The sequence below is a fragment of the Neopsephotus bourkii genome, unplaced genomic scaffold (assembly GCF_033783945.1).
Source record: "Neopsephotus bourkii isolate Nb327-2 ecotype Australia unplaced genomic scaffold, CSIRO-AGI_Nbou_v1 NB_1594, whole genome shotgun sequence".
Classification (NCBI taxonomy): Eukaryota; Metazoa; Chordata; class Aves; order Psittaciformes; family Psittacidae; genus Neopsephotus; species Neopsephotus bourkii.
Window position 1 is genome coordinate 695,624 of NW_026902070.1, and position 12,571 is coordinate 708,194.

The 12,571-nt window shown below is 38.5% G+C and overlaps 1 protein-coding gene and 1 long non-coding RNA gene across 2 annotated transcripts; one reads left to right on the top strand and one right to left on the bottom strand.

Annotated features, from left to right (window-relative positions):
* Positions 1-527: 527 nt before the first annotated feature.
* Positions 528-2,817, bottom strand: HSPB3 (heat shock protein family B (small) member 3). Its single transcript, XM_061372104.1, has one exon. The coding sequence runs from the start codon at positions 1,567-1,569 to the stop codon at positions 1,120-1,122; it is 450 nt and encodes a 149-aa protein (XP_061228088.1). The 5' UTR covers positions 1,570-2,817; the 3' UTR covers positions 528-1,119.
* Positions 2,818-4,540: 1,723 nt separating this feature from the next.
* On the top strand, positions 4,541-11,761 carry LOC133222426 (uncharacterized). The gene is made up of 3 exons (XR_009728289.1): positions 4,541-4,590; positions 11,180-11,382; positions 11,458-11,761. It is a non-coding gene; the product is annotated as an uncharacterized LOC133222426 (long non-coding RNA).
* Positions 11,762-12,571: the final 810 nt, after the last annotated feature.

Below are 12,571 nucleotides of genomic sequence, written 5' to 3' on the forward strand. Positions count from 1 at the left end.
CTGATACAGTGCATGGATTTTTTCTTTTCGTTATCTATCACTCTCATGAAATGAGAGACACTGGGACAAAAATTAAACGTGTGCCTGTATTAAGGAACCTCTGCGCTTAAAATGAGTCACACAGAGCCCATGTTCATATGGGTAGAGTTGGGCTAGACATAGCCAGAAAAATTTGCTTTTGAAGACCAAGTGTGGGATTTTGGTCTAAAATGTCAAGCAGCAGGAAGAATAAAACATTCATCTGAACAAGATGACTACTTAAAATGTAAAAGAATAAAGGCATCCATGCTAGAATAATGCCTTTTTATTACCAGGGGTTCACAAGGAAGAATTTGATCTTTTGAGTATTTGTAAACACTACATTTTTCTTCAGTTGCTAATAAATAGCAGAGTAGGTTAAATAAAGCCAATTTTCTAAATGTCTTTGAATGTTTTGTTTCAAATTATCTGTCTTTGACAGAAAGTATAATTTCTACTTGCTGTGTTTTCAAACAAATATAGTCAGTGATTAACTTTTTTTCTTCTAGTTTCAAACATGCAACACGCTTCTAAAAAGTAATCTCTCATGGGTTTTTTGTATACAAGCTTGAACTGCGGAAATAGTTGTTGTTTTTTTTCCCTGATAGTATCCTTCAGTTTGTCTGCTTTTCCAGACCCTAAGGAAGAAAAAGTCCATCTCAAAAATTAGAAAAGAGATTTTTTGGTACATAGATTAAATTTCCATAAGACTAAAACCCTGCCTATTTCTTCTTTAATCATTACGACTATATACGGCAAAAGCTTATTCCTTAGAAATATAGCTCCTCCTACTGAACTCATAAATGTGTTTTATTTTCAATATGTTATCAAATAGATTTCTTTTTCTCCTGCTGTAATGAGCTTAAATTCTCTGCTGTTCAAAAAGCCTGGCTTTCCAACACATATGTTGCTGGAGGCAAGCAGTCTGACACTTCACATCAAACAATGAACTCAGTATACTGAAAAATACATACAAAGATTTTCATTTACTGCAGTGTAAATACAGCCACATGCTTACTACACTCTACAGCATTGCTCGAATTATATTATTTTGTTATATTAAGAATGGTTTTATCTCACCAATAAACTATGGGCAAGTTTCTAATTCTTTCCCACAGAGTTCTTCATTTCAACAACCAGAATGCCATCATGGCAGAATAGCGCAGACAAGTCTTTGTTCTCCACTCCATCAGGTAACTTGTATTGTCTGGTAAAGCTTCTGGATATGAAACCATGTTCATCCATCCTGGGTCCATGCTGAGCCTTGATCAGGAGCCAGCCCTCAAAAGTCTGAATAATGATATCTTCGGGGCGGAACTGCACAACGTCCAGTAAGACCTGGAAGCCTGTGTTTTCCTCCTCCTGGCCACTCTTCCCAGCCTCAGCTGTACTTTCTGCAGTACACCTTCTGTTGCTCTGTGCAGCTGTAGAAGGACCTGGCAAAGCGTATAAAGAGTGGTCCAGTTTGTGTGCTTCCAGCTCTTGGACCGCAAACTGCTCTTGGTAGCGTACAGGAGTTTCCACCCAGTGTCTTATAACAGCTTCCGCCATCGCAGAGGCAGAAAGGTAAGTTGCTGCTCCTGTAGCTTTGGGGAAGCTGTAGTCACAGCAAACTCTTCCCAGTCATATGCCTTACCCGCAGACTAGTTTATCGGTTCATGTTGCCTTTCACTTTTAGCACAGGCAGAGCTTAACATTTAATAGGGCATGCTGTGCTCCAGTGACTGGAGACTGGTTTCATCTTTTATCCACTAACAATACAGCACTATTTATAGTGCTGAGGTCTTGAGTGGCTTCAACACATGCACAGCTCTCATGCGTAAGTAGTGAAAGCAAAATTTTAATGAACCTCTGATTATTGCAATATTGTGCTGTTTGTTGTTAAGAATAATGAACAGAAAAATACTGTGAAAGATTCTTTGATTTAAATGGAAGCATAATGATTCTACTTTTCCAAGGGATACATAGCAATAGATACAACCTCTGTGTTTCTTCTAACCGAAATAGGAAGTTACTGCAGGAAGAGATTTAATTAGCTTGACAGTAGGAACAGAGAAGATTTCAGATTAGGCAAACTATAAAATCTATCAAGTGCACTGGACTTTGTTGTAGAAGTTGTACATAGGTGAAATACAAGCATGGTTAACCATATTACTGGCAATAGGAGGGAACCATAGCCATCCTTGCCCAATGTGGGGGTGCCTGAAAGCCTGGGTCTGCAATCTTAGTGACCTAAAAACACAGAAGAGCCTTCTCCAGCGTGACACAGTCACACTCAAGAGTGCAGGGGAATTACAGTTAAAGCCCATGCTTCACAGCTTCCAGGAGAGGGCAGAGCTATTTGCCCCAGCAGAATTGTAAACATAACTCAAAATCCTTACAGCTACCAAATTGTCTTAGTAACCTTGATCTTCTGAGGCTTAACAGCTTGAATGGATGTTCCTACCTACTGCATGTGTCTGGGGAGCAGGACTGGTGACCTAAAAGGCTCCCAGTGTTGTAATCTTCCTGCTAGCTTGGGAGTGCAGGGGAAATAATACCTACAAGTGTTAATAGTTTAGTTTGATGAGACCTAAGAGGAAAGAGCAACGAAAAGACAAAAGCATTCCCATATTTTAGTATGTTTGCTAAAAAATCCCTCTAGCTGGACTTGGTAATGTAAAGCAGAATGCATTATGGCAATTGATGGTGAGAACTCTTTATTTCCCTCAGTTGCAGTAACGCTAGAAACAATCAAATGAGAGACTTTCATTATTTCTTATTTGGCTGTTGTTGTTTAAAGCTCAGTCTCTCTCTTGTCCTTACATCTTCCACTACCATGAAAAGGGCACATCCGTTTATATGGGATCTTTGGTTGCTAATGGATTCACAAAGGAAGAGGCAGTTGAATTTCGATAGCTGTGAGAAATGAACTTCTGCATCAAGTCAATAGCAGAGCATGATTGCCAACCAATCCTATCATTAAAGTTCTAAGGTTACTAATTTATTTTTGACTTATGAAAGCTGCACCTCAAGGTAAGGAAATTTTGAAAGGTAGATCAAAGGTTCAACATGACTTACATTAATGGCCAACCATTTAATTGAATATTGTGGAAAAGAAGAGCTATGCTACTTTATTTAAGGCAGGCTCTTCTCCTGTCAAACTGTCCTCTAGAAATCATTAAAAAATGCAATTCTGAATGTATGGCTTGCTAAAATAGTCCTAAAAATAACCTGGAACATTGCCCATTATCTGTTCAGTAGCTGTTTTCTGTTTTGCTAGTCAATGATTCACTTGGTGAGGAAACTTTAACCCTGAGGTGAAGCAGTACGCCAGGTTGGTTGTGATATTATGCTTTTAGAGATACCTGAAAGTTATTGCGTCCCTACTGAATTCTGTGATGATAGCTTGACTTATTTTACTTCAGTTTTGCACTTCATTAGTAAACATTCTGTGTAGGAATACCACATTCTTTTATGTTTTTTAATTTTATTTAAGTTATTCCCATCTTCTCTGGAAAAAGATAAACTTGCCTAAACTTACACTTTAAATGAAAACAGAAATCACCACTTCAGTGCAGGTCACTGTGGGACAGCTATGTCTATTTCCAGAAACAGTTGTGTTAGTCTTTCAAATGTCTATGTTAAGCATACTTGGAACTGTCTGTCTGGTCTAATTAGCACAAAAGATGCTTTGAATGCCCTTTAAATTCACGTCATATGCAAAGCTCTACAGAAGTTTATAGGATACTTTTCTACTGTGTAGGACAAGGAGTTAGAAGGATTTTAGTAATGAAGCTGTTTAGCCTCTTCCTGCTCTTCCATTGTGCTCCCTCTCCCAGCCCCAGTCCCCTTTTTCTCTCTTTTTGCCACCTATGGGCTCAGGAATTATCACAATCTTTCCTACCTCTTTGTTGCTAACACAGAGCATATGTAAACTGAAAAAAGAAAACACCCTTGAAATGCAAACGTCCCAGCAAACCAGAATATAGCCTTTCAAGTTAAATATGGATGTGATGCTGCAATACTGAGGAACTTCTGATCCTAATGCAGCTTCAAATAACTTTAAGAGTCAAGCAATGCATTTTAATAACTATTGATTATTGAGGCCATTTTAAACCTCAGCACATCTGGCAGGAGCAGGATCAATGTCTTTAATTGCCAGCTCAGTGCCTCGGGCTTTCTTTCCCAGTTCTCCTGCGCATGTGAAAGCCTTGCCCAGTGCTGCTCCGTGGCGTGGGGAGCATTGCCGAGCTGTTCTTTGCAAGGCTTTGTGAAACTGAGCCAGTCAGTTTACGGCGGCCTCGCCCGTCCGTGCGCACTTAGGGCCCCAGTACCTCCTGAGGAGCTCTGAAGGAAAGGAACGGGATCCATGGGTTGGGAGAAACACGGGGCAGTATAAACGGGTCACACCGCCATCTTGTGGTGAGATCAGAAAACAGCGGTAAAAGAAGGCCACACGCCACTCGGTGCGTGCTCACAGCAGGTATCGTTGCTGTTCTGTGAAATACTTGCATGGAAAGACATCAAAGGAATAAAACTGCAAGATTTTAAATTACGACAGGTTATTTTCAAGCTAATGCAAGGTTTTGTGTCAGTATTTTGGAGGGGGAGGGAATAAACGTTTGATTCATGTTGAACCCGTGGAGTATCCAGAAAGCAGTTACCCCAGTAAAGCTGTGTTTGTTGTAAATTGTAAGAATGTAAGGTGCACACACTCCTGAGATTAACTTTTTTTTTCTTTTCATGCATATGCATATATGTTAAAAAACCATAACTTTAAAATAAGAGATTGCCTTGTTGCAATTCTCTTCATGTTGGATTCCCCAAAGTGAAATATGTATTTCAGCTACCATTAAAATTCAGTTAACAGCTGAAGGGAGAAAAAAAGTGAAAAGGCTGGCATTATGAAGAGAACAAGAACTCTTCTAGCAAATGCTAGCAGGCTAATTTCAAACTAGAGCCATATAATTATCCAAATGAATTTAGGCAGAGCACAAAGCACACAAGGATGCCACTCATGATCTACTTAACATGTCATTCAAAAGAGATACTGTCACTTCAGACTTGGCAATACATAAGAAAGAGAAGGAAGAGTAGGACTTCAGGGCTTTTACCAGTGCTAGCTCTGTTATATCCAGTAGGGAGTTTAAGCTTTGTGGTGATACCATAGAGCTGGGCAGTAAAATAAAATGTATGCAAGAATGGGACCCAGGGTGACAGTTACAGAAACTGGATGAGAAAGAGCTATTTTCCACAAGGTATTTAATATATTTTTGTAGAGTGAGAAAATTACTGTCTCCTACTTGTGTCACTTTGAGTCCACTACCCCTTAGGACCCTGAGTTGTCCTTTTAGCTGGACTGTTAGATCTGTATGTATGTAAGCTCTGAAGGAATCAAAATGTGAGCAGAACTACTGCAAGTGTCTAATCAGCAGTTACCACGTGTTGTGTTTTCAAGAAATATTGAGCTTTTTTATTAAACCACGACATGTCTCATTCCAGTCACATGGTATTTATATTGGTCAGTGAATCACAACATAACTCTTTTTGCAGTAAGACTTCATGCTGTGTTATAAAATTTCTTGCAAGTTGTAAAGCCTGTGTTGTTACACAGCTAACTTAGCTGAAGGAAGGCTTCAGTCCATGGGTCATGTCCTTCAAAACCTGGAAAAGGCTGGATCTGCCTAACCTCTTGGAAAATCTCTCCAGGGCACCGATGCCCACCTGTAACTGTAAACTTGATCTCTTAATATTAGGGGCCTCTTAAGAAGTGGAAAACTAATCTCAGCTCTTGCACTAAGAATCAAGTGTTTGCTCATTTGTCAGGAAGCTATGTCAGAAGTAAGCATGGAAAGAGGTGTCATTTTGACAATCTACAACAAAAGGGTTTTTTGACATGTTGAGATGGTAGAAAGGCAGGTGAAGGATGAGGATGAGGGTTGACAGGACCACAGCAGCTGCTGTAGGAGCATCATCTTTACAGAGTAGTGAAGGAATAACAATGCAACTTGTAATAATGATTTAAAAATTTCAAGTTACTATAAAAGTTAGTTTAAAGTGATGTCATGGGACTCTCCACAAGTATTTGCTTTGTTATTCACGTGGCTTGTTTACTAAATATTTTTATGTCTGTTACGGGCAATTGCATCTCTGCCTCACAAATACTTCAGGGACTCCTTTAGAAAGCAAACTATACTATTTTATTTAAAGTGATAATAATCTGTTTACTTCTTGTACACAGAACAGTAGTGACAACATGAACAATTGAAAGAGAATAATGTGCCTGAGGGCTTGGAAGCTCTGTTTTGCCACTGAAAGGCAGGATCTAATGCACTCTTACTGTAGAAACAGTCTTATTTTTCACTAGTTAAAAATTAACCAGTGTTCCAAGAAGAATGCCAGTTTTCAGGTCTCTTCCTCCTCTGCCTCACTGAAGTCTTGAGACTTGATAGGAGTAATTAACACAAGGCAGCTGAGTACAGTAAGTCTTGTGTATTTATTTTGGATCTGTCTAAACTTTATAGCAAGTACTCGCTTATTTAGGATGTGAAACTCCTATTCCATGGATCAGATCTTCAGGTTTGCATGTTTTGAGGTTGACCACTTTAGGAAAAACAATAGCATTACTGAAAATATCACCTATGAAGTTCTGGGAGTAGGAATACTTCTGCTGTTTAAAATTAGGTACTCCCTGAGGCTTCTAGGGGTTAGGGCTGGAAAATCTAGGATCCAAATTATGCATTAAGCATTCTAACCATAATCAGTACCCCCCCCCCCCCCCCCCCCCCCCACCCCCACCCCCGGATCTCATTTTCTTTATTTTTTTCTGAGAGCAAAGTTAAGACTGAAGTTAAGTAGGTAGAATGAATTGAAGACCTGGTGTGCTGATGCTCTGCATACATTTGTCTAATTACTTACCAGGAAAATAACTGAACTTACTAAATGAATTTTGAGGGTTAAAGTGTTCTCTATATTGAAGTGTTAGAAAGGATTAAAGGGATAATTGAACACACTTACTGCTCATCTACCATGAAAATACCATATTATGACATGAGTGCTAGAATCAAAACTTCTTGCAGAATACATATTTCCATGTACTTAGGAAATTTTAGCTCTGTAGACAATATTTTTTCAAATATGTAGAGTGGCCCTTGATACAAAAGTTTTGTGTGCCTTTAGCCAAAATCTGCGACTTTGGCACTGTATGCTAATTGAAGCCACTCACTTAAGGCATCCTGCATTGCTGCATCCTGTGAGTGTGTCTTGAGGGCGCAGCTGTAAACAGTTAAGATTTTTCTTTAACATAAAAATCCATGAAAATTTCTCCAAATAACATAAAAGTTACCCACCACCATGTATCACCAAGGTGGGTAAGTTCACTTTAAGTTCCCTAGGGCCAAGCAAAGAATCCCTGATCACACAGCCCAAACCTTGTTGAGGCTGAGAGTCAACATGGGGCATTTTGCCGGGATAGAAACACCTCATCCAGAAAGTTCTTAAAAAGCAACTGCTGTGATTTGACAGAAATTGACAGGAAGTTTGCCATGGTTAGCGAGCAATTCCTTTCTGGAGTGACATAAATGTGCTGTTTGATGTCAATGTACCTTGGGAATTAGCTTCTATGATGAGCCTCTTTAACTATCAAGGAGCAGCTGGAAACTGGGTAGGTCAGTAATGAAAATGGGAGGCTTGCCCAAAATTTCAAGTTTAGAGTTACTGATAGGGGACTGAGGGTGACCCAATGCTACTTCATATGCTGATACAGCAGATAATGTGAAATTCATCAGTAGCCACACCTCCGTTCTGTGGGCCACCTATTTCTATCACAAAGCCAGCCTTGGCCCTGCATTACCAGTCTTAGAAGGAAAGCAAATAATTCATTGGCAAAAATACTACCTCCCCTTGCCTGTCCACATGGTGAAAGCCAACCAAAATCTGGCTCCTCTGTCAAAATTGTTATTTCCTTCAGTGTTGGAGTTAGAACAATGTTCTCATATTGTCTTCATTTCCTGACTTTGGCAATGCCAGGAAGGCTGCAGATGTTGTAAAATCTGATGTTAGAAATCCTTTTTTTTATAGGCAGGGTTTCAGTGAAGTCTGAGTAAATCAAAGTAGTTCTGATATATAAACCACATAATCCTTTTATCTTCATTGGAGTTGCACATAGTGCAATTCAGTGTAGAATTTACATCCTTAATTTTAACATTATTATCCATAGTAGTTCTGAAATTACATGTTCTTTCATAGACAGCACTTGGCCAGACCTTTCTTTAAGAATACAGATTAAATTTACTGTGGATCTTGATTTACAAGACTTGGACAGGTATAGACTTCCACAGACATGAGTAGTGAATGCTTTAATGAAGTGTTAGGCTTGAAATTTAAACTTTTTTACCCCTCTCTCTTATTTGAGCTTCTGTTCACACTTATTAATATTTGAAATATCTGAAAACAAGTCTTCTGGCTTTGTACACTTAGAATCATAGAATCGTAGAATAGTTAGGGTTGGAAGGGACCTTAAGATCGTCAGGTTCCAACCCCCCTGCCATGGGCAGGGACACCTTGCACTAAACCATATCACCCAAGGCGTCGTCCATTACCCCTTGTCCTATCACTACAGTCCCTAACGAAGAGTCCCTCCCCAGCACCCCTATAGGCCCCCTTCAGATACTGGAAGGCTGCTATGAGGTCACTTGCCTATATGCAAAGATTCCATGTCACATAGGTTGGAAGAAATAATTGGAGACTTGTTTTTCTTCTTAAAAGAGTCATCATATAGCATACTGCAGAATCTCACTCAGTGTTTACCATACTCTCTATGCTATGATCTTTGTACATGCATTTATATGACCAGATACCTGGTCAGTACATAAGGTAGTGCTTTCTTTCCATTACTGCAATACTTTCCTCCCAACAAATACTTATCAATAGAGGTATTTTTATAATAATATAGAGCAGAATTGATATACAAAATCTATTGCTTGTATGTTGTTCTACTGAAAGTCAGAAATTCCTTAAACTTCATTATGCTAAGGTTTATGTTTATATAGTATGTTTTGCAAAATATAAAATATTTGTAGTGAGATCATGTTTATAAAGGCAGATTCAACTCCTGTGTTACAGAAACTGTTTTATTTTCAGAGTAGAAGCTCTTTTTTTCCATATTAATTTTGCTGTAACAATGAGGCAAATTAGGTCTGTGCAGACTAATAGGATAGTTCTGCAATCATATTTGAAATACTGGACTTTAGAGTGATTACCTATTCTTGGAGAGAAGTTTCAAAAAATAATTCAGATCCTTGCAATTTTTTACATTCTTATTTTAAAATTTGAAGTATGTCAGCTATTCTGTGTAGATAATAGCATTCTTTGGGGCTGGTCAAAGATAGTTACAGATGGCCGAAGAGTATAGGTTCTGTTATTTATAAACTGAAGTGCTGCTTCTATGTGTTAGTGTGATGAACAAAACCACAGCGAGATCATTCAGAAGAGTTAATCATAAGCAGAACCAGAAACCACAGAGAGTGCTTTGATATGCAGTCAAAGGAGTTAGTGCTATTGGTATTTTCTATCAATTCAAAATATATGCGGTTATATAGAGAATGTCTGATGGATGGATAAAGAAGTTAGAAGCAGAGAAGGAGAGTGAAAGACAAAATGGATATAGAAAAGTATTCTAAACCTGAGGAAATTTGATTATTATGTGCAAGCAAGCTCTTATTCAACAAAATATTCTGAGTGATAGCAGCCAAAGGGAGCTGGATATTGAATAATGAGTGACTGTCTGTCCAGCTTGCCAACTCCCTTCTCACATTGCTATTCCCATGGCATTCAGTGAGGATATCAGAGGAGCAAAGTTTGCAGGATTAAAACTTATTCTAGCAACAATCTAGGAGAGAAAAAATCACTGGGCAGTTTCAGATGGACTCCACGCTGTCTTCCTGCTATTTATTTTCTATCACTGCTGGAATTTTGCTGTGGAAACAAATAGCAAAGAAAACAATAACAGGATTAAGAACAATGACAGACGATGAAGTCACATACCAGTGGTTTACAGCCTGTGACATTTTTTTTCCACTGGTGCAATATTCGATTTTTTTTAATTTATTTTTTTTTCCTGGCAATAGTTTTGCTTTTATGTACAACATTTTAGGGTTAAGCACATAACCCAGCTCAGGAGGGGACTCTTTCTAATTCCTCCCTACTTTGATACAGTATGTACAGGGTTTTGTGTTTTTTTCAGTTCTCCCACCTGAATCTGTGTAATTTGGAGAGAGGTACCTTTCTAATCAGGAACAAAAATTATGACCTCAGTTGCCAAACCATTCTTCCCAGATATAGGGAGCCATAGAGAGCTAGCATCAGTGAGGAAACAATAGTAATGAACTCCTCTATGAACCATAATTCTGGAAGGGCTAATGTGCACAGACTGCACAGCAACAGAGATGTGGGACCAACATACAAACAACTGGTAATTCTGTAGTCCTGGGGATTCTGTAATTCTAGTTTAGCACCATAGAAAATCAGCATCCTCTAAGGTTAGATACTGAAACAATGCAAGAGGACTCTGCTATTTTGAGATCAAACTAGTTTGCCATTCTTATTTCACTTGTTCCCAGAGTCAAAAATGCATCGTGATGATACTATAAAAAGACACTGGACTATTCTGTAATGTGGAGAAGTGTTTTTTAGTTATTCTACTGCTGCAGTTCTGCACTCTGATTATGAGGATACTTGAATTTAGTATTTCCTCTCAGTAGATGTTAAGTTTTGAAGGCACTTTACATGCCCTGTTAATTTTAATTTTCTGATCTAAAATGTTAAACATTTTTTTCACATATTTTAGGCTTATTTTTATACACATCCAAGTGTGAAGTAAGCATTTAGACAGCTAGGTAATATGGTTACAAAAGATGCTTGCCATATACTAATTACATATGAGATGCATGACTGCTAGCAAAATTCGGCCCAATTTGAACATGTAAAAGGCATTAATGGCTTCCAAAATGCAGCTGCTAAAGTCACTTGTCCTCAGGAGCTTGTTAGCCTTAACATCCACATCTCATAGCTGAGATGGGTGAGTTCATTAAGGTTTATCTTTCTGCTTCTAAACTGTCTGCTACATGTCAGATATGCCTTTTGTACAAACTAATATGGAGTTAATTGCCTGCATTTACAGAATGACTGGACTGGTCCCTTGTGTTACCAGATATAACCTCTGCAGCTATTACCTCCATATGCAGGATAAAGGCTAGCAGAAATACCTGGGTCCATTAGCCCAAGCTTTGTTTGACTACAGCAGCCCTAAGCTAGAATGTCAAGAGCTTGGAATGTCAAGAGCTGATCTGCAGCAGTGTTACACATTGAGAACTGTACTTCCAAGTAATATTAAAAGCGGTCTGGCTGGGATGCTGCTTGATACTAAATATTGCAGAATGCTGTCTTGTCTTTTATTAGGTACTCAAAATCGATAGATGCTTTGACCTTTTACTTCACATGCCTCATTCCTGCCTCTGAAAGAAAAGCATTAAAGGATTGTTATAGAAATGAACTAATTAATATCTATGAAGCACTTAGTACCGCGGCACGTCCCACAGCAATGAATAATTCTGTCCTCTGACAAGATTTGACAAGTAGTGAGTAAATAATACATTAGGCCGCACAGCAATAAGAACAGTAAAGAAGGAGGAAAACTGAATACTAAGATAGTAGTCAAATGGAAAATATACAGTAGAGTTATATAATTGGACAGTACATCATAACAGACTGAATTAAAGCTGCACAGGAATTCTGAAATCTTGCATCTTTTTTCTAAATGCCTGATTTCAGCAGTAGCTTTCATATTGTGTTTTGACCATTTACTGTGCAGCAGCCACCATTGTCAGGTTTCTAGTCCTCTCTGTTTTTCAGCATGAAACGTAATTGGCTGATGTGGTAAACTGAAACCTCTTGGCAGTCCCTGTCTGGAGACCACATCTACTGGATATGTTCTGCCCACTACCGATATATGAGAACTTTCCTTCTGCAGCAGGAATGCTATCAGGAAAGTTAGGCAGGACATGGTAGGTTCTAGTTAAAATGCCTCTACTGGAAGTTTCCATTTGTATCCCACTGAAATTATTGGGAATGTTACCCATATATGTTTTAAGAAGTAATAAGTTTCGGACCTGTGAAAGCCAGGTATCAAACACAGAACATGTGAAAAACATTGTTTTTCTGCAGGGCTCATTAAGTTCTGAGATAGTGAATTAATATGTGTACTGAACAGGTTGAAAATGAAGAATTAGTGATCAATACTAATGAGAATAATTTGCTCTAAACACAAATGTATTGTGCTTTTGCACACAATATATACAGCTTTACATGAAAGATTCTCCCAGTCTCTGGTTACTTTAGTACCACAACTTATGATTTTTAATGTGTTCAGAGTAACATTAATCTTTAGCCTTAATTCCTTCAGTAAGTATTAACAGAGTTACGTTAATGAATTAACAGACTCGCCTTCCTCGTCTTCTTAAATACTCCACATAGAAGCAAGTGATCAAATTTCATGTTAGTTATATAGAAAAGT

Bases quoted from the DNA above. Each gene is read 5' to 3' on its own strand.
- HSPB3 (XM_061372104.1), bottom strand. From the start codon at position 1,569: ATGGCGGAAGCTGTTATAAGACACTGGGTGGAAACTCCTGTACGCTAC.